This window comes from Epinephelus moara, chromosome 2 (genome assembly GCF_006386435.1).
Source record: "Epinephelus moara isolate mb chromosome 2, YSFRI_EMoa_1.0, whole genome shotgun sequence".
In the NCBI taxonomy this organism is placed as follows: domain Eukaryota; kingdom Metazoa; phylum Chordata; class Actinopteri; order Perciformes; family Serranidae; genus Epinephelus; species Epinephelus moara.
In genome coordinates, this window is record NC_065507.1 from 25313913 (window position 1) to 25336043 (window position 22131).

Consider the following 22131-nt stretch of genomic DNA (forward strand, 5'->3'; position numbering starts at 1 on the left):
TTCACTGATTGAATGAGTGTAATAAAAATGGCACAGGATGGTACACAAGCAGCATAATGTTTCCTGAATAAATGGTCTATTAATGAAGTGCAACTTTCCCTCTTTCTGAGAAACTGGTGGATTTTTATTCAGTTGATGTACAATATTTATTCGAAAGACAGACAAATAGATCAACAAAACAAATTAATGCAAAATAAATCAATGTTTGTCTTTATGGTTGTTGACAAGTGTTTATATTAGCATTTATTATGACTAACAACAGCAGAAATATTCTTATAAATTCAGCTACCAATGGAAGCATAACTACATGTGGCTGCAAGACGTTTGTTAATTTCATAAGCACATAAACAATTAGCATCATTTAGATAAAATGAATTGACATACACATGAACAGTTACATAATATCGGGTCAAGGCAAGTGTGGGGGCCACTCTCTCCACTGGACAAATACAAAAAAAGAGTCGTAAGCTCAAGATCCAGAAAAAACTACCTGGCCATCAGGTGCTTCTTTGTGTTTTTCTCAGGCCTCAAGAGAATGATAAAACATTTGGGGGCAAAAATGCAAAGCAGCAAACCATAGCTGGAGGCCAGGATTGCAAAAATCTCCACAGCTACAACATACTTCCCAGGAGAGCTAACGTAAGCAGGGACAAAGGCCACCCAGACAGCACAGAATATCAGCATGCTGAAGGTGATCAGTTTGGCCTCATTAAAGTTGTCAGGGAGTTTCCGAGCAAGAAAGGCCAGGAGGAGACAGGTACAGGCCAGCAGACCAATGTAACCCAGAACCAGAGAGAAGCCCACCACAGAGACCATGGCACACTCCAGGGTGACCTTTGATCCTTTGAAACCCAGATCACGCTGAGGCACTGGGGGGCTGAGGGACAGCCATATGGCACAGATGATAATCTGTAAGAAAAGTGAACATATTTAAGTGTTTTATATCAAGTGTAGAAATGTTCTCATCATTTAATCAGCACAAAAATATTCACACCTGTATAGATGTAAAGAGGCAGACACTTCCTCTCTGCTGGCCGGGACCAAACCACTTCATCAAAGCCTCAGCACCAGGCCGAGCTGAACGGAACACTGCAAGAACTACCAAGGTTTTCACCAGGAGGCAGGAGACACAAAGTACAAAGCTGATCCCAAAAGCTGCCTGCTGGAACCGACAAGCCCANGCAAGAACTACCAAGGTTTTCACCAGGAGGCAGGAGACACAAAGTACAAAGCTGATCCCAAAAGCTGCCTGCTGGAACCGACAAGCCCAGACTGATGGACGACCAATGAACACCAGTGAGCACAGGAAGCAGAGCTTCAGCGACAGGAGAAGCAGGAAGCTCAGTTCTGAATTGTTGGCTCGAACCTTGGGGTGAATCAGATTAACAGACAAAGACAGGGTCATTGAAACAATACAATGCCATTTCCTAAATAGACAACATGGAAGAAAAAAGGGTAAAATAATTCAAATGTATACAACATTTGTGTTACATCCCTTCTTACCATGGGTGTTTGACGGTAGTAAAGAAACACCACAAAGACAGCTGTTGTCATGGTGGCACCAGACACAGCTGCAGTAGTCAGGGTGATGCCCAGAGTTTCATTAAAGGAAAGGAAGTCCAGCTGGCGAGGGATGCACACTGTTTGATCAACATTGGACCAGAACTCAGACGAACAGCGCTCACAGTGATGGGAACCTGGTAGGGGGAAAAACAGGAGAGAGGGAATGAAAATAAAACACAAAGGTGAAAATTAAGAGTCATTTCCTCACCAGTTTTATTGCTTATCTCCCCTTCAGCACATGGGATACAGTCAAAGCAGCAGAGAGGCTCTCCTTTCCTTTCAGCCATTCGGGTACCTGGGGGGCAGCTCTCACTGCACACTGAAACAGGCACCTAAACAAAAAGCCAAATTATATTCTCCATGACATAATTTTGTGAATCAACACAGGCAAACTTGATGGTAGACAACTTGTTGATGTGACTACCTGATTGGATCCTGTGCTCCACTGAATAGCTGATTCATTAAGGTGAAGGTCAGACCCGTCCACACGACCAATCAAAACAAGTTTGAGAGACCCTTTAGGGGTGTTCTGCCAGTTGACAAGGTCGTACTTTGCTGGAATGTCGGCACCTTGGAAATAAAACATGTCCCCGTGTGGTGTGGTGACATTCACTTTGTTCAAGTGTTGCAACAGCTGAAAGCATCAAATGATGAGGAAACCTACTTTTTTAAATCTGTATACAAAAATACATTTCAAATTTTCAGTCAAAACTTGAAAAGCCATGACTCTAATGGATAAGATGACACAGGGATAATGTTTACCTCTATGGGTTTGATATGTTTTGGAGAGGAGCAGGTGGAGCTGTTGTTTCTGGAAGAACTGTCTCTGTCAGGGCAGGACAGAACACTGTGAAGGGCGTGGGCTGCAGCATAAACAGCAAGGTAGACATTATATGTCACCCGCAGCTGGGAGGTGTCAGTGAAGTGATTCTGAACTCCCTCCAGGGACTCAGTGCCACTGCAAGGGGCTAGAGAAGCTTGTTCTTGCGTAGCTCCAGGACTGCACTCAAACTCCATTTCCCAAAATTCTCGTAAGAATTCATCATCTGGACGACGAATTGGGTGCAAACTCTTGAGATAACTTTCAAATCCAGGTATCGTTGAGCTACGAATGGCCACACCTAGAACACCACTTGCCACTTCAGAGATGGCAAGATCTTGGAGAAGATCATCACTGGTGCTCCAAGCTTCACTTGCCAGAAACTGTCTGTCAGTCACCTGCAGTAAGAGGACACAATAAATCACAACAAGAACAACAGATGACATTTTGATTTTTACAAACAACAAACCTCAGTCCACCAAAAATCCCATACAAGTTGCTCACATGTATCTTGGCCAGCTCTAGAAATATTTTCTTTGCTTCTGTGTACCAGCAAAAGATCAGAATCACCCTCGCAGTCGAGGCTTGAATTGTGAGGGCTGTTCGTCTGGCATCACTGACAATAGTTTCTCTGCGGACAGTCTCTATGAATTCCAAACACACCCCTTTCCCCTGAGTCTCTTCCTGAAATGCCTGGATGTCAAAACAACAAATATGATCATACATATATTGCTATCTGTATTATTTATAAAGGAGATGGATGAGAACGTTTTTTAGGCAATTTACAGTATCGTAACAGACATACACCTGTACTGCCAATCGACCGTAATCATTGTTTACAATCACAGCTCCCATCCAAGTCCAGTGGAAGCGTATGGCCAGTTGTGCCATGGCCCGGGCTTGGTAAATATCACTGGGGATTGTTCTGAAGACGTTATGAAACTTCAGCCTGTCACTCAGGCAGGGGCAGCTTGCCAAGTAGCTGATCTGAGAGAAAAATGCAATGCTATTATTTTGACACTGCTTTTATGACAAAAATAACATTTTATTTTTAATTAAAATGCTTTTAAAATAGTATCAGTCTCTTGATGAAGACTTTATTCAGCTCTCCTATTCATCAGGTGTATTTCATGAGGTAAGAAAACTCACAACTGGCACAGAGAGAGGCCCCAGGATCCTGGACAGAATTATAGTTGTTGTTGACGTGCCAGGACCAATGAGCAAAGGAACAGGTTGACCACCTGTTGATAGCATTAGACATATAATTACATGAGGACATTTTTACACTATAATCACATAAGTTGTTGTTTTCATGGGCACATCAAATTTCAACTGCATACTAAACAATATCAGGTTGTACCTGCTGTCTCTCCGGGTTGTTCAGAATGAGGCACAGAGGCTGTGAAGTTGCAGCTCTGTGTGTCTCCTCCGACCAGTGACAGTGCAACTTGCAGAGCCCAGGGGTATCTGGCACAGCTATCAAGTATACGGTAGCCCAGCTTTACTCCTGGTAGCAGGGTGCTATTGCGATTGATTTCCTCCACCGCATACGCCATAGCATATATATATTTTAATAACTCAAGATCTAAACTGAGACCACAGGAGAAGAATAAGCTAAACTACAATATCAATCAGTGAAAGGTAAAAAAATAATCATCATAGATTTGAATATAAAAACAGTCCAAACATTTTAGATAGACCAAAATAAAGGTATTAAAGCAAAATTATTTATTGAAATAATTCTACTATAATTAAAATCTGCTTATCTTAAACAACATTTTAGTTAATGGTTTAGTATAAGGCATTGCTTAACTTTCTGGTTTAATATTTTGTAGAATTAAGTTTTATCAGTATTTTAACACAAACATATGAGCATGACAAAAAAGTAATGTGCTGGACAACATTCAAATTAATACATGTTAAAGTTTTACCCAGTGCACGGTTCATAATGAGGCCGCTTGGTGAAGCTCTGCTCCACAGCTGAAGGTCTGTAATACAGATTAAAAAGTCCACCGATGATCACATCTCCATCCTGGGAGAGGCTCTTGTTGAGCGGTGCACCCCACCGGGAGCACACTATTGCCTCAACCACCTCCAGCCCCATCAGTCTGCCCACTATGCTGAGAAGCAGCAGGGAGAGGGCTGACGAGGGCCACAGAGTCAGGAGCAAGGGGAACCAAGACACAGATGCAACTTTTCTGGACATTTAACACATATAGATAACTGTTACCTGAATGTCTGAATAGGAATCAATAAATTCAGTCTGTGTCAAACACAAGTCACAGCAAACCTGTTTCATCAAACCTGATAATAGAATGAATTAAGTTCACAACAAATGGTATCTCATAGACAATGTTCAACAGTTCCTGTTAACAAAGACAAACGTCACAAATATTACACATGTTCCAACCTTAGCCTCATTTCAGTTACCTACAAAAACAGAACATTATAAACACAAAATGTTTCAGCTGGTTAAAATGCTCCTATCACAAGGTAAATTGTCAACTCTGAAATAGCATATTGACTAAAACATTGCTACCCCCCCACTCTGCACAAGTGAAGTGTTGGTGTGAGTATTTATAACAGGTGTAAAGCCTTTTGCAAGGAAGTAAAACTGATGACACAAGCAGCACGCAAGACAAAATTATTCCTCTCTAGAGTGATGGTGGAAAAACAATTGAATGCTTGCAAGTGATTTGTGTTTATGAAGTTGTGGGGTGTGTGTATGTGTGTACAGTATGTTTTCTATCGATGCAATAACGAATGATGTCATTCGAATGAGTCCAGGTAATTGAGAAACTGAACCCCAGGATAAGTGAGGGAGAAGTTTTGGGAGGCATTGTATCTGCTATTTCAGTGAACTGAAAGGTATATATCAAACATGAAAGAAATCATCCAAGTGTGTGTCCTTTTGTCTTAGATTTATATGGAATATTGTGCTGCAATTGATCCATAAAACTTGACAAAGTGTGGCAGTCTGTCTGAACCAGTATGGGGAATTTTATGCCCAGAGCAACAGGTGTGCAATTTGTCAGCTCGATTACACGGTAATTTCATGAGCAATTACATCCCATTATGTTTAAGGTGGCATATGGGGAAAGATGAGTCTGTTTGTGACTTTCAATAAATTGGTTTTGAGCTGAAGCTCCGTTCAAGATTAATTATCTGTTGTATGTTCTGTGTAGCGAGTTCAGCAAAACAGGAATTGAATAAGTAATTTGTTGAAATCAAATATTTAAATATTTTATTGCATTGGTAGGAAAATGCTCACAGTCGTCAGATGAGCAACATTACAAAGAAAAAAGGATGGCGTAACACTGAAACAATACAAAAAACTGCTGCTTTGCCACCCTCCCCTCCTCCTCAGCCTGGCCCTGTGTAGTTGTGACTTTGATTATTCATTCAATTAAGTTATACAAAATAAACAACCATAACCAACAAGAGATTATTTTTGCAGACTGTATCAAAGCAATTATAAAAATAAAAACCTTTAAACTCCAAATCCTTCAAATTTCCGAGTATGTTTTCAAAGTCTACAAATCATAGAGAGCAACAAGTCCAAGCATGGAAGTCTATGTACTCTATTGCACCTAATACAAACAAGCCTATGTCCTCTGTTGTATCCAATGCAACTATTTGTTCTGTGCAAATGTTGTTGGGCGATGCAACATCTATTGTATAAATTGGTGCATAGTCATGCTTGACATGTTCACAGGTAACATGCACAAACATAAATGTACAGTTAGAATTGGTTCTCAACTAAAACCAGTTTAAAAACAATGACAGGAATATTTACACACAAGACAAATAAAGAAATACCACCAAAAAGAGAAGGAAGACTTAAATATGGTCTTTGAGAAGATGAATCCATCTATTAAATGTAGCAGTCTGATCATACTACACATTCAAATGATACAAAGAAAGACATTCCCTCTCTGCTTATAAGCCTTTTTTTTGCTTCATAGTCAATGTACGTAGTTTGGACAGTAAATCACAGGGACAAAGATAATAAGTATCTGTACAATCAGTCTAGGAAGCCATTTGGAGGGAATCAATGTTCCCAAGTACATTTACACATTAAGCAGAATATAGACAATACACTGCCAGACTAGAAAGACCATTCACTATTGAATAGTGGACATTTCATACAGGAAATTCATGCTGTCAGTTCCAACCATGGATTACATTTAATGTTTCACTTACATTATACAGACTACATCTTTCTCTGAAAGCCCAGAATAAAACTTATTGAACTGTTATAAGGGAAACTGGGACATGGGAACAAACTATGGCAAGTATTTCTTTCCTTGATCTTCTGGCTTTTGGTGTAACTGAATGTCATCGAGAATCACTGCTTGGTCATTGTCTCATTTCAGGTTATGGTCAGAGCTACAGTCTGAGTAGAAAGTACACCTCAGGCTCTGACGCAGAGTGATTGGAGTCCGCAGGTGGAAGAGAGTCATCTGTGTAGTACCGATCTCCATATTGATCCCCATTTCCATAGCGTAATGATGTACAAGCTCCTTCAGGAAGTCCCCTGTCCTCCAGCTGACCAAGGTAGCCTGCTATGTAAGAACCAGTAGAGTGTCTGTTAGCTGGTGGATTCTGTGAGGCGGGTTTACTCCTCAATACCACTCCACCAATGCTGGCGGCGCTATTGATCATCAAACCTGCCCGAGGCTTTAGAGCCTCTTGCTGTCTTTCACGGGCTCGGCTGTTGATATGGCGCACTCGGCTTTGGCTCCGAGAAGATAGGCGCCGCGTAAGAGGTGGAGGGGAATCATCTACATCCCTGGGACCAAGAGGTGCTACACTTGTTGCTTGTGGCTGTGACAGTGGGGATTTTGTTTCCTGACGCAACTGAGGAGGCTGGGGTTTATCTCTGTCACTGTCATCCCCCTCCAGACTGACAAGCTTACGTAGCTGTTCTGTGAGTGGATCACAAGACTGTGATTGGAATGTTACTTCCCCCATAGTGCCAATCCTCATTTGCTTCCTCATATGGGGAGTGATGAAACTGCGACTAATAATGTTGTATTTGCTCTGGAAGTTGCATAATATGTCTTCAGAGGTCAGGTCTCCCAGGGACTTGGACTTACATGGGCTGGGGACAGTAGATTCTATGGTACCAGACTGGGGTCCAGATGATAAAGGGCCTAAATCTGAGTGTAGATAATCTCTGGACTCAGGCTGTGACTGCTGCCTTGTAGCCATAAGGGGAGCCTTTTGCTTCCATGAATGAGTCGGGGTGTATGATTGTGTTTGACTTTGGCAGTGTGGCTTAGTGTTTCGAGGAGCTGAAGACTCTGATGGGGGTGTAATGCAGTCATAGTCCAGGTGGTTGTACACTGCATCACAGTCAGAGGAAGGGGAATATAAGCCTCTGTCTCTACTGATGTGTGTAGACAAAGCAGCTTGGCCAGGGAGGCTTTCAGAAGAGGAGAAACCATTATGGAAGCACCTTACTTGCTCCCTCTCCATCTGTTTATACCCTAGCCTATCTTGATGAGACCTCATCAGGATCTGGCTGCCACTATAGCTCTTCTGTTGCATGTAGGAACTGCTGTAGTCTCTGCTGTTGTTAAAGGCATCAGAATTGCTCTGAGGAACGGAATAGCTGTTCTGACGCAGTGGGCTCGGGATGGAGGGTCTAGAGTTGACGGGTCTGTGGAAAGGTGAAGGCTGGAAGTTGTTGTGGTGTTGGTGGTGATTGGGCAGCTGATAGGAGGGTTGATTAATTGGGGAGGAACACTGTGAAAATGCACGTGATGGGTACTGCTGCTGAGGATCACGGTATGACAGAGGCTGTTTTTGTTGGGAGTAGCTGAGAGTGGACTCATGGTTTTCATAAATAGCATGCCGTTTGGTTGGACTTGTAAGTCCCTCCCATTGGCTGCCATGTCTCGGTGAGGTCATCATAATTTCCAATGGATCCTCGTCGACATTTATCTCCACTTCTGCAAAGGCATTTCCAGCTGAGTCATGGAGAAACTGGAAACGTTCGTTGTTTACAGAGGAGCCCATGTAGCTTTTAGTCACCTGCTCTGCTCCTGGTACTAGTGCTGGTGGATCATACACTTCTTCATATACACTCTCCTCTGCCTCCTCAATTTTTTCACTCCCACCTCTCTTTCTGTTCATATCATCCCAGCTTGCATTGTTCCCTTTCCCAAAATCCTGTGCCACCTTTGCTGGAGAGGACCCCAAGCTGTTTGAGGGTGTGCTTTCCCTAGTGTCTGCCTGAACATGGACTGTCTGTTTCCTCAGGTTGTACACTGATACAGGCAACAGCACTTCCTCATCCAGAATTGTGTAGACCTCCTCAAGCTCAGCCGTTTCTGGGCTCGAGAGGAGAGCTGGAGCGGGCAAATCTGCGTGGGAAATCTGGTGCACTGACTTGTTTTCTTGATTTGTTTTTTGAGCCACTTTTTGGGGACTTAATAGGTGTTTCTTGTTAGCTGATGCAGTGTTACTCTTAAGAGAAGCCCTTGAATCCTGCAGCACTTTAGGGGTGGTAGGTCTGAAGTTTGAGTGACAGAAAGGGGTATGATGAGGAGATGTGTGTGAATCATTTTGTTCAACAGTGTTTTCAAACTGACCAATCAGAGCAGAAATAGAGCCACATGTGTCTTGCTCATTGCCTAAAGACACAGCATCAATGAGTCTGGAGATGGTGCTGTCATGCAAAGAGCTGGGACTCTTTAGATCGCAGTCCATACTGACAGGGGAGAGAGGGGGCAAAGAGGAGGGGGCAGAAGAGGAGGAGGATGAGGAGACTGAAGGTGCAACTGTGAATGTCGTGCTGATTGATGATGTTTCTGGTTTATCTAATTTCATCTGGCTGTTCTTAGAAGGTGAGAGGAAATACTTTTTCTCTGTTTCTGTTGGGAGCATGTTTGATTTGTTGACTTCATTGTCTTCTGGTTGATAATTGGCATACTCCTCTTCCTTTCTTGCTTGTCCTCCGCCAATGACCAGATAAGAAGCCTCATCTGATTGGTCAGTTTCTTTATTTCTGTTGATATACGTCTTGGAAGGGGAGGAGATATTAGGTTCAACTGAAAATGAAGATTCGATGAAAGGATCCAAAGAGGAAGACCTGGGCCTGTTGAAGGGGCAAGCTCCTGTGGACACAGATAATTGAACAAAAAAAGATTAATAAAGATGTATTTATATACACTTTCTGATGTAGAACACCAAGCCAACCAACAATTAAAAGACAACAATTAACAGTCCAGCCAATACAAGGCAATAGCAATACAAAGACAAATGGATCACCAAATACAACTGTGAAGGGGAAGTTGGAAAATGAGGCCGTGGAGGTTAAAACAAAGGAAGAATCCATGTTTGCAGACATCCAATTAGGAAAGAGATGGTCTAATGGGATTGGATTGGTCGAATGGGATCAGATGACACAGCAATATATTTCTCAGACCACTTTTGAACAAAATACACTGGGTGGACGCAATTGGTATGTTTTTGGACGATGCAACCTTCAGACAATAGGTATTTTAGATTACCTGTAGGAATATCCTAGTCAGTTCTCTACTATAAAGAAGCACAACAAATGAAGATGGGACAGAAAAGGCATGTTAAGGTATCACGGAGAGTATGCTGTAGTATGTCAGTTTACATGGTTATGGTACATGAGTTTTAAATAGTTGTAGTATGATAAGTAAAGGAGAGAATTAGAAAAAAGAACACATCTTACATCAATCAATGTGCAAAACAAGTCAATGCAAAATCCTGCTTTAAGTCATGTCAGCTCCAAGCATTTCATCACAAAGAAAGCAGCACTTTTATCCTACAGTTTAAAGAAATTAGTTGAATAACACAGCAGAACTGTTCCCAAAGCCAGCAGGGACTCTGTTATCAATGCCTAGGATTGTTGGTGTTTGATTTGTGGTAGTATTTAAATAGACCAAATCACAATGTGTTACAGTAACTTCCGGGTAGAAGTATGTGTCACGTACATACAATGTAATGACGCTGAGCAAACGGGGACGAGGAACAGCTGAGATATCAAGAGAAAATGGCTTAGTTTTGTTGTTTATGGGCATGCCAGGTAATAATACAGAGTGGAGTAGGGTTTGGGTTTTTCAGGTTTCAATCTGCAAAGAGCAGACATGCTCAAAGACAGCTCTGGACTCAGAATCTGAAAAGGGAGTACATTTAGGACAGACCAAAAGTCTGTGTCAATCAAAAAGATGGGGGCTTTACAGAGTCAGGAGTTGGGTCAGCTCTGCAGCCTGGTCCTCATGACCAAATTCGTGGGAAGTATTTTGTGACAAGTAAATTTTACATCTAATTTCAATGACAGTGATCAAAGAGCTTACTTACTTGAGGTTGTTGGCATTTACTTAGTTAGGCTAACATTAGGTTACTTAACATTACTGACAAGCACTGAGGCAGGTGAGCCATTGCTCTGTTTTAAAATTAACGTTAACGTTTGTTGAAACAAATTATTAGTGTCTATGATTTAAATGTGTCATGCTATGTTTTCAATATGAGCATGAAAATTTACAAAACAGCCAAGCGTGGCCAGCTACATTGTCACTGTGTTATTGTTAATGTGTACAACAGGTCAGTAAGTTTTTTTTAGCTGATGTTGGCTTTGAGAATGCTAAAGATTGTGTATAAGAATCATCTGCAGCATGTTTAGGCAATTGCCAGTTGTCTACCCGGAAGTGATTGTTGTTGTTAGTGTGATGTCATGGTGATTTAGCCTATTAGATAATCATGAATCTTACAAATACCTTCTGTTGATTAAACTAGAAATTATATAATTTGGGTATAATTCCAAATAATATTTAATTTTTTAACTGGAATGATGAAAGGAAAGTACCCACCGATGACAGTGTCTGAGCCCAAATCATTCTGTTCCTTGTCTGGGGAGCAGAGGGATAGCTGCCCTTGCAGAAGCCTGTCTAAGGGCATGGAGATAGGTCTATGGGTGAGGGGGCCTCGTGGCTGGTAACGCTTCCCCACACCTCCTTCCTTCCCTGACATGCCCTCTCCTCCTGCTCCTGCACCTGTGCTGTTCTTTTGGTCTGATATCGAAGCCACTGATTCTGATAGTGCCATCTTTGTCTTTTTTCGTCCCTTTGCTGGGGCACTGGCTGTGCGTCGCAGGAGGTGGTCACTGATGGAACGTTTCCGAAGGCCACCAGAGTTTGTATCCACAGAGGACTTGGAAGAACGGTTAAACAAACCACGGATACCTCGCAGCTGATGACCCTGAAGGCAGAAGGAACAGAACAGAAAAAAATAAGAGGGGGAAAAGAGATAACAAGAAAAGGAGAGCAAATGTGCTTCTCAGAAACAAATTATCAACATAGGTTCACTTTGGACAAAGACATAACACAACTCTTTCACACATTACAGCTTGAACGTGTTAATTGTCATGAAAACAATGAAAACATGCCACATTCTGAAGTTAATTTACAGCAAATGTTAACAATTGCATGCATTCAGATGCATTGCCAATAGATGGCACCATTACTCCTTATATTACCACAACAAACAATATGCAAGAAGCCAATGAGGCTTATACATGCACGCTTACATTGCAAATTATTCTATCTTTGTTGAAAATGAGACAACCACAGTTGAAATAATGTTTGTTTGTTTTTTAATAAAAATGACCTTATTAGCAAACTGTATGACTCAGCGCTTTGATGTCACACACAAATAAGTCATTAGAGATATGGCTGAACACACACTGCACTTTTGCATCATGCATTGCTGTTTCATGCAGCACCACACAGAGCCTCGGAGCACCAGGATACCTTGTTAGATCCTAGAAAGTGCATTATGGTAAAGCTGGGGTTCAGGACTAGAGGGCTCCACTAGAAAGACAAAGGATTGAGCTTAAGTGGATTGATGTGTTGAGAGAAACATATTTTTTCTTTGATAAAAGAGGGCCACAGGGGGAATGTTACCATAAATACCAGCACTATACAGCACTTACCTTTCCATAGACATCATGCACTGACACATGCACAAAGATGGAAGCCTCAGTCAGCCCCTCCAAGTAAACATGTCTGTAACCTGTTGTTAGAGATAAAGGGAGAAAGCATTTAAGCGAGCAAGAGAGTGAGCGATGGAGTGAGTCAAAGAAAGACATCGGCTGTCATCAGACTGGTGGTTGCATAGTAGTTTGCCTGAGGCGAGGGCATCAGGAGTTCAGGGACAACTCTGATGGATGTAAACAACAAATATAACCCACCGAGCCACAGGTCTTTAACTATACAAATCAAACAAATCATGGTTCACTAGACACGAGATAATGTGCCCCATAACCATAGCACTGCCAAAGCCTTAAGGGAAATTATGTGTTTAAGTGTGAGTGAGTTGGTCTGTCTATGTGCGTTAAATAGCAGAGCTAATGATTGTAACTGGCAGTGACAAACTGTGCCCCCTTTTAAGTTCATGTCAATACACAAAAAAATTATCTTTTTTTTTTCCTGAAATAAAGCTGAAAAAACAGAGGAATTCTGCACAGACCAGGCATCAGGCTGCTGAAGGCAACGGTCCGTTGACCAATAAAGTCCCGTCCAATTGGGTCATGGTCCCAGACAAGGAAACGCACCAAGACAACCTCTGCCATGTGAAGTGTAAAAGACAGAGTCTCCTCCCATACTGGATTAAAACCTAAGGAAAACACACACACACACACATATATGTTTATTGTAATGATGTGTTTCATCAGTATCTCATCAAACGTATATACACAAGACATACAAAAACCTGGGAAAAAATCAAGTTGGTGGTAGTGATGTGTCAAATTATTTATTTCTTGGATCAATGCCCTGCACACTAATCTCTTAATACTGTTTGGCTCCCAGCTCCACAACCTTTCCCTAAGGAGGCTTCTCCTCCCCCTGTTAGGTGCCCTCATCTGGGGACATGTAAGGCTGACAACAGCAGAACCTTCAATTCCATCTCATGCAGGCTCCACCCTCTACTGGACTCTTTGGGTAATACTCCCGATTCAGTTGCTTGCTGCTTTGTGGTAACCACAGTGGGGCTTCCCTCAGACCAAATCCCTTGTTTGTTCCCAAGAACATAAGGAGTTAGTTTCAGGTCGAGAATAATCGAATTAGATGCTTTGTCCTCCACCCCATGAGGAAAACAGGGAGGTAAAATTGCATCTACTGCCAACTTTGTGCATTGGCATGTTGAATGCACAGCCCCCGTCAGATGCACCGAACAGCTCTTTTTGTGCTCTGGTGATGGTGTGGCCAGTAAGGCCCTATCCAAGAAAGACCTTGCAAGATGGCTTTGTGAGTGTATCTCCCAAGCCTCCAGGCAGGTGGATAGTAACCCTTCCATTGTGGTCGGTGGCCTTGTTCAGCATGGTGAGTGTCTGGGACATATGAATGACAGCTTTGTGGACTATGCCCTGCCCATTCATACAGCTCTATCTCTTGGACATGTCTGGCTTCTTTTCAGGGTTTTGTGCTCACTAGAATGACACAGGACTGGTGTAAAGGGTTGGGTGTATGTCAGCTGTGTTGCACCTGACTCCCTATGGGCATGATATACCAACTTGTTTCCATGCACCTTGATGACCCTGGAATTGTGGTGTGCAGGGTGTCTATTGCTTGTGTTTAGACCCCTGCAAGGTGAGGCCACAGCTCCACCCAGTTCAGTTGCGTACCACCTGGGTTGGCTGAGGCCCCCTACTTCTCCACTGCCACAGCCTATGTTATGAGAAGTAGGTGGTAACCTTCAGCCCGTCAAGATCAGTGTGACTGGATGGATATTATGTTGCGACAGTGCATTCATTTATCAGGCTCCACCTACTGTACCCAAAGAGTCTAGCAGCGAGTGGAGCCTGTGTGGGATAGAACAAAGGTTACAATACTGTAACCCTAGTTCTATTAGCAAAGACAAAGCCCTCTAACTAGGGGCCCTGTCACTCCTATGCCACTCGCTGAAGAGGGTGTAGGAGAGTGGGAATCCACCTCCTTATATACTGTGGGGTCCACATGTATTCGGGTATGGTTGTCCTGATTGGCTGCCTACGTTTATGCTTTTCTCAGTATGCGAATGCATGCTCATGATTAGAGGAGTATTACCCAGAGAGTCAAGTGAGGGCTCCACCTGTGCCAATAGAACTAGGGTTACAACATTGTAACCTTTGTTCTGCTTCCATTATGCCTCTAATTAATTAATCTCACTTTTGATAGTGCTCCACAGCTCAAAGCCAAATGGAGGATCTGCATATATATAGTATAGTATGTTTAATACTACCTAAAGGTTAATATACATATAATCTGTAGCCATTTCAAAGGTAAAAAAGTGTGGCTGATTTATTTATCCACTCCTTGGTTAGGTTAAGTGTCATATCTGTATGGGTAAAAGGTGTGCAACATAGTTTGCTGCCATTCCCTAAATTTGATCAATACAATGTTTGATCAACAGGCCCTTTTCACAGGAGACATTTTTACTTATCAATAGCAGAAAATTTCATGCATTACTAATAATATATTAGTATATATTAACATCAGCTCAGTTCTGTTTACAACAGGTAAACGGAATTCAACCATGATTAATTTAATGATTTATGCTTGTGCTTTCCTGCCTCTGCCATGACATGTCGCAATGTCTTTATTGAGCCTGTTTTGAAAATACAGTGGTAGGTACTTAGTCTAAAATCTTAAAATTGAAGAAATGTGATATTATGTATTACTGTTTATCTAAACTATGGAGGCCTGGCTAGATGTGACATGAAATATCTGTTACCCTCAAACATTTACTAGTCAGCTTTCTGTAAAGGAAAAAACTGCAGCTGCAGCTGGGAAACAGAGGGGGATGCGACACTCAGATAATAGCTTTTAGAACTTAAAATAATTCTTAAACCTCCTGCAACTTATTCTGTGGCCACTTGGAGGTAGCTGAAATAAGTTGTGAACACAACAGTGTAATATCATATGGTCATATGGTAAACCTGTAAGCAAACAGTTGCTTTTTACATATACAGCAGTTATGGACATGGTATGGTATTCATCTGGACTCCTGTTTCTGGCCACATGGCAAATGTAAGCCCAATTTCCACTCTCTTTTATCTCTGGATTTGGTCTCTACCAGCTCCTGAGGGAAATATCTGGTTCTTAAGCTTCTGAAAGCTCCACTATGTTCGCCAGGTAGTCTCTGACTGTGTCTGTCTGCTGTTTGGTACTGAGCAGGTAGTGTGCAGTGGGATTTTAAAGCTTTTTCACTGAAAACAGCTGCCAGAGCTGCAGGCGAAAACCAGAGAGCAGTGAGAGTGAACCTGAACAGCAAACAGTGAACAAATGAGCTGAAACTTGATAATTCTTTGTAGGTTCATCATCACAAGTGACCCCTTTCACATTGTCAAAGTTTTTCCCCACTGCCATTTGAAATATTGTTGTTTATAATATCTATAATAGAGTATAAGCAACTTTTTGTCCCGCGAGATGACATGTTAAAACATTCTTCAGTGGTTCAGTGAGTGCACATTCTGACATAGTTCAAGTTTATCTGTGTGTTTCTAACCGTTGTCATCAACAACTCGTGTCTGTTCCTTGCAGCAGTCAACTGGCAGACCGATGATCTCCACTTCCACAAATGGATCAATAATCTGATAGAGGGGAAAAAGTGCAATAATTTTAATTATTTTATGACACTGAAAATATTCATGCTGAGGTGAGTCGAACATTTCTGAGTAGTCAAGCATACTAGTGCGTGAGTGTGTGTGTGTGTGTGTGTGTGTTACTAGTGCGTGAGTGTGTGTGTGTGTGTGTGTGTGTGAAAGAGACAGATGGAGAATATGTGCACACAGTGTATGTGTTTTGGTATTTTTATACCTCTCCACGGTCCCCCAGCATGGAGTCTGGTGGTTTGGGCAACTGCTGTCCGCTAATGATCTTAAGAATGAGTTGCTTCTTGGGGTAAGCTGGAAGCGGGTCATCACTGAATGGGTTGAAGGAGCCTGGAGGGAATGAAAGACAGCAGAGCAAGAACTTTAATTTATGTCACCACTCAATCCTAAAATCCAATCCTCTCACATTGGTCTGTTTCTTGCAGTTATTTGTAATATTTATATGCAAAATGAAAGGAGAAAATAACAGATATATTCACTGTAACTGATCAGATAATGTTGACTTGGTGGCTACAGTAAATTCAAGAGCATGAATTCTGTATGCTTTAAGGTTTGCATCATAAACATGAACAATGGGCCCCTCTCCTATAGGGTCAAGACACACACACTTTATGGTGGTTTTGCCTCTGTTTTTGTTGTTTTACATCTCTTTTTAGTAATAAAGAAATGTGTGTTTTTGGCTCGTTGTAGTCATTTTGTGTCTCCTTGTAATTGTTTTGTGTATCTTCATACAGTAGTCACATTGTGTCTCTTTGAGGTAATTTTGTGTATCTTTGTTGCTGTTTTGTGCCTCTGAGGTCATTTTGTGTCTTTCTTGGTTACTCTGTGTCTCTTTGTAGTCATTTTGTGGCTGTTCTGCCCATTTTTGTAGTTATTTTGTGTCTCTTTGCAGTTCATTTGCATCATATTGTGGTCTTCCTGTGTCTGTTTGTGGTCATTTTGAGCCTCTTCCTGGTTTGTGCATTTAAATCTGGCTGACATTTTGCAGGTGATGAAAAGGAGTGAAAAAAAAAATACATTCAAGCATTGTAAACTACATGTGTAGCACGACATGAAAGACACACCATTGCCTCAGGTTTGTTTTGTATCCACCTATCAGTTGGTATCTATTATTTCAAAACAAATAACAGTGTGACAGAACTATAATGAGGGTGAGATTATCTTTATAACCTCAATATCTTGGGGAAAAAAACCTTGATGCAAAATGTATCACTAATTCTATTTCCTGTATTTGTGCTTCTTGCATTTGAATATTTCACTATCTGAAAATATCAGAGAGGTTCAATGTAGCAAGCAGATAGAAAATATACCAGACATGCAATAGTGTGAAATGTTTTAATTTAAATGGGAAATCAATATAATTATATAGGTTACTATATACAGAGCTACATATATAGTTCTATTTCACAAAAGCTCCACTTTCTGCTGGAGTGGGTAATACTCTTATCCAATCACAAGCACACATTTGCCCACTTAAATTTGCATAATGGAGCTAACCAATCCGGACGTGGCTACCTGAATCATACAGAGCCCATAGTATATAAGGAGGCATATAACGCTCAGATGCCCTTTACCTCTTCAGTGATGACAATTCGTCCACAGACTGGTCAGAGCAGAGTCTGTGTGAAATAGAATGAAGGTTACGATATTGTAACCCTTGTTCTATTAGTATCGGTGGAGCCCACTACCTAGGGGCACTGATGCTCCTACACTGATCGCTGAAGAGGGTGTAGGGACGAATGTGTGCTCATAATTGGAGGAGAGTATTACCCATAGAGTCCAGTGAAGGGCTTGCCTGTGCTAATAGAACTAGGGTTACAAGATTGTAACCTTCTTTCCCATACCCCATGTATTTATCTCTGTATACCCAATGTAGTTCCATCCCCACACATACCTGTTTTGTCCCCATGCCTCTAACTTATTATTCCACACATCCAATTGCAACAAATAAACATGGATGGATTACTGAACGGACATGCCAAGCACAGGCCCAAGGGCCCCAAGTTTCTAGCCTTGCTGGAGATGCAAAGGATCTGCAATAGACACAAAGTAACTACAAAAACAGGCAAAAAAACACAAAATGACTACAAAGAGACACAAACTGACCAAGAAGGACAAGATGACTACAATAAGACACAAAAACAACTAACAGAATACACAAGATGACCTTAAAGAGATAAATAACAGATACATAAGAAGAAGCAAAACCTGTCATGATCCTGGGTTTTGGTTTCATGTTCTGTTATCTTGTGGACTTTGCTTCTGAGTTTTCTGTTTGTGTTTCCTTGTTTCATGTTGTTTAGCTCATATTTAATCCGCTTCCTGTTTTATTATGTAGGTTCTCTCCTCATGTGTCATGCCTGGTTTTACTTCCTGTCTTTGTGTGTTTTCCTGCCTGTTTTCTGCCACACCTGTCTCGTTAAGTCTTGCTTGTTCCCTGAGTCTTCCCTTCACACCTGTTTTGTATTAGTCTTGTCTGCTTCACCCTTGTTGTCAGCCGACCCCTGTTTCACTCCTTTTGCCCATGTCTTCCTTCTCCAGCTGTGTCTTGTCCTTGTGATTAGTCGTCTGTGTATATATACCTGTGTGTTTCCCTTTGTTCTTTGTCAGTCCGTCTGCGTACCTCTGCGTCCCTCTGCATTCCTCATTCTGCCATCATCATGCAGCCATCCCTGGTCTTCATGTATTTTCCTGGTTGGTTTAAGTTTGGATTTTTGTTCTGCTCCCAGATGTTTTTTTGAGTTGCCTGCCTTAAGTCCATCGTCAGCTACATTAAACCTTTTGTTGAAAACTGAAACCGGCCTGTTGAATCTTTGGGTCCTCTTCTGAACTGAAACCATAACAAAACCACCACAAAGTCTGTGTGTCTTGCTCCTAGATAGGTGAAGTAGTGGGGCCTTTCAGATATCTGTGCGCAGGGGCCCTTGTCTCATAATCTGCCCATGCAAATAAACACCGATTTGCACAATATTTTTTTATTTGTATGAATAAACAACGATTTGTATGCATGTGTTGGTGCTTGTTTGTGTGCATGCAACCTGTTTGTTGCAGTACCTTTACACATGGGAGGGGGCTTGAGGACGTAGCCAATACCTCCATTCACCATGAACTTGGCTCTGTTGAGCTGCATCATCCTGCCCTCGGTCTGGTAGTTCAGAGCGACTGAAAGAGAAGGAAAGAATATTTATTTAGATATAAAGTGTCACTAAACCTCAGTTTTTCAATTATTATACAGATATTGGTGCAGTACACAAACTATAAAAATCCCTGAGGATGCTTAATAGTGTGTAGCAAGAATCATATGAGGAGATGAGGTCTTCACCCTAGTGGTCATTTTGCATTTGTAAAATGTACCTCTTTTTTTTTTTAATTATCCATTAATTTATTTCTTTAAGGCTGTGAGTGACAACCTTGAAACTTTCATTGGAAAAACAGAAGGGGAAGGAAACCAGCAAAAAGAAAACAGATACAAAAAAGAAGAATTGGACCTTCTTCAAAAGCTAATATATTTCGGTGTTTGGTGTTTTTCTTTCACTTCCTCTCTCCTTTGTAATGCTTTCTGTTTTTGTAAACCTTGAACGTGATTTCTTAGAAATTCAAGAGACCAATACGGCTTTCTGAATTCAACAGAAAAAAGAAAAAAAAAATAATTGGCCGGGACAGGCAGGGATTCCTTGTTTCTTGGATTTCCTGACAATGCTCATCTCTGCCCAGATAAAAATATTCAGTGCCAACTCTTTTTCATTAGCTTATCTTCTCTTTATTTATTTATGTATTTCTCCCTAGTCCTCACAAATTCCTGTTCCAACTGTAGCCCTACGAGTAAACTCACACACGATCACACACAACATGTAGATACATACAGTACACATACATACGTTGCACAACTGAGTTGATGTCCACATACAAATTAGCCTCTGCACTTATGAGCATCGGCAAACTACACAATATGCTATGTGTACATGAAGTGTGTGCAGACCACAAATGAAATCAGTGTGTGTGTGCATGTGGTATGCAGTGTCAGTTAATGTGTAATGACAGGTATGTGGCTAAAGGGAAGGCACCTGGTGTTTTCATTAGCCTCAATACAGGTCAAAAGCTTAGAGCGACAGACAACTGTCTTACCCAACTGACAGCCCACGTTCCAGTAGAACTGGGGGTTAAAATTGGACGAGTCGATACGATAGGCTGAGGGATAAATCCGTGACAGCTGCCTCTGGTTAAAAGCCAGGAATTGTTCGGCTTTGTGATTTACCAGAGATTGGGCTCTGGTCTCACTGAATGACAGAACGTCACCTGGAGTACCTGAAGAGAAACATGGGTTAGGAATGAGAAAATGTCTTTGTGGTAAAGATTGCAGTATGTCTATTTGTTTGTGTTTGTGAAGGTGTCAGATCTTTGGCGTTTCACCTTCATTCAGACACTCCTGTGAGGCAACAGAGTTGGTGAACACCACCAGGTTTGACAGATCTCGACTCAGTTTCATCGTCTTCCTCTTCCTTCCACCCCTAAAACAATTGTCAGGTGACAGAAGATGATTGCAAGAGAGGACAGAAGAGGGTGAGTGAGATCACGTTAAGATATATGAGACAGGTAAAGCAAGAAGACATGCACACCATTATATACATGTTTAAAAATTTACAGCGGCAAAAGCAAAGCAAGGCAAGACAGGACTGTCCATCAGTGAGGCAGCTTGCAAACCGCAGGAAGGAGCATCAAAGGCAAAAAGCTTAATGGGGACCAGAGCGCATGCAGTGCAGCAAGACTCCACATAGCTTAATGGGGACCAGAGCGCATGCAGTGCAGCAAGACTCCACATATATACAACTACACACACACACAGTGATGCACACGCAGTCTTGCACAAAGCCAGTCAGTCAGTCATGATGCACACGCAGTCTTGCACAAAGCCAGTCAGTCAGTCACAAAGCCACTCAGATGCATGCTGCAGGAATCTGCACTGTGACATGCATATATGTATATGCAACCAAAGACTGGGATAACAAAGAGAGACAAAGGCTTTATATACAGAGCAACTCAGGGGGAAAACACGGCTGGATTTCCATACGTCTTGCCCAGTGCTCACTCACAAAGACAGAGGAGAAATGAGACAGGGGTGGACAAAGATTGTTTGGGAAAGAGAATTGTGCTATATTCAAGCTGCAGATGAAAATGGACTGGATTTCCCCCCTTCATTAGTGATTCATATCAGGGTTGTTTTTTTGTTTATTTAATAACAGTGTGAATGTGGGAAAAGAGCAGGTTGATTCCGATGCTCTGATTTAGGTTTCTTTCAAATGTGAATATCTAATTTGTGGCAATAAAGTTGATAGTGCTGAGAGCAGTGGAAGAGCTCATGTGGCATTCTTGTTACTCCAATGCAACATTTTTCTCATGACTTCATACTAATACCAAAGGGAGGTTGGAAAACTGCAGCAGCAGAGGTTTTCAGTGGAGGTGGAATATTTTGGATGCAATTCAAGCAAACACACATAGGGAGCGGGGGGAAAACAAATACATTATATAGACACGTACTTAAGTACAATTTTGAGGTACTTTTGTATTTTAATTTTTGGCTTCTTCACACTTCTACACCGCCACATTTCAGAGGGGAACACAGAATCTTTTACTTCGCTAAATTTATATCACAGTTACAGTTATTACTTATTTTTTAATAACTTTATATACTTAAAAGTATATAAAACAGTTAAAATGATCTCCACCTCAACCAGCTGCAACATCAAGTGATGCTTACATGTTAAAGGTGCAGTGTGAAATGCCTGGCCATATGCTCCAAAGAAACGGGGCAGCATTTCACAGGTCTACTACTGAGTCCATGCAACCTAAATTTACAGTCAATAGATATATATTGAAAAAACTACTAACAGCAGGGCAAGAATCTTACTATATAATGACGAAAACTGTCTGTGTGTCTGTTCCACGTTTTTCTCCTCACTGACTTGGTCAATCCATGTGAAATTTGGCACAGTGGTAGAGGGTCATGGGAGGATGCGAATGAAGCAATATTACATCAATTGGCCAAAGCAGGGCGCTATCGCAACCGATTGAAATTGCAAACTTTGAATGGGCATATCTCATGCCCCGTATGTCGTAGAGA

General features: G+C 41.6%; 2 protein-coding genes across 4 annotated transcripts in view; both read right to left on the reverse strand.

The window, feature by feature from the left end:
- Positions 1 to 244: 244 nt before the first annotated feature.
- On the reverse strand, positions 245 to 5068 carry LOC126382979 (extracellular calcium-sensing receptor-like). Its single transcript, XM_050033303.1, has 12 exons — positions 4315 to 5068; positions 3744 to 3973; positions 3533 to 3624; positions 3191 to 3370; positions 2888 to 3076; positions 2326 to 2781; positions 1988 to 2197; positions 1772 to 1895; positions 1504 to 1697; positions 1250 to 1366; positions 995 to 1159; positions 245 to 909 (listed from the first exon to the last, which is right to left on the reverse strand). Exons 1-12 carry the CDS (start codon positions 4587 to 4589, stop codon positions 487 to 489), a joined length of 2655 nt encoding a protein of 884 aa, XP_049889260.1. The 5' UTR covers positions 4590 to 5068; the 3' UTR covers positions 245 to 486.
- Positions 5069 to 5600: 532 nt separating this feature from the next.
- Positions 5601 to 22131, reverse strand: part of plch1 (phospholipase C, eta 1) — a 95610-nt gene continuing 79079 nt past the window's right edge. The window contains exons 15-25 of one of the 3 annotated variants that reach the window (XM_050069519.1): positions 20424 to 20521; positions 20139 to 20318; positions 19068 to 19175; positions 16219 to 16343; positions 15908 to 15992; positions 12890 to 13036; positions 12354 to 12433; positions 12172 to 12231; positions 11233 to 11620; positions 9904 to 9931; positions 9402 to 9507 (exon numbers count right to left, since the gene is read on the reverse strand). In XM_050069519.1, coding sequence (XP_049925476.1) covers positions 9921 to 9931; positions 11233 to 11620; positions 12172 to 12231; positions 12354 to 12433; positions 12890 to 13036; positions 15908 to 15992; positions 16219 to 16343; positions 19068 to 19175; positions 20139 to 20318; positions 20424 to 20521 — 1282 coding nt within the window. In that variant the 3' untranslated portion in view covers positions 9402 to 9507; positions 9904 to 9920. Of the gene's footprint in view, positions 9508 to 9903; positions 9932 to 11232; positions 11621 to 12171; positions 12232 to 12353; positions 12434 to 12889; positions 13037 to 15907; positions 15993 to 16218; positions 16344 to 19067; positions 19176 to 20138; positions 20319 to 20423; positions 20522 to 22131 lie in introns of all 3 variants that reach the window. The other 2 variants (XM_050069504.1, XM_050069512.1) reach the window with 2 other exon arrangements.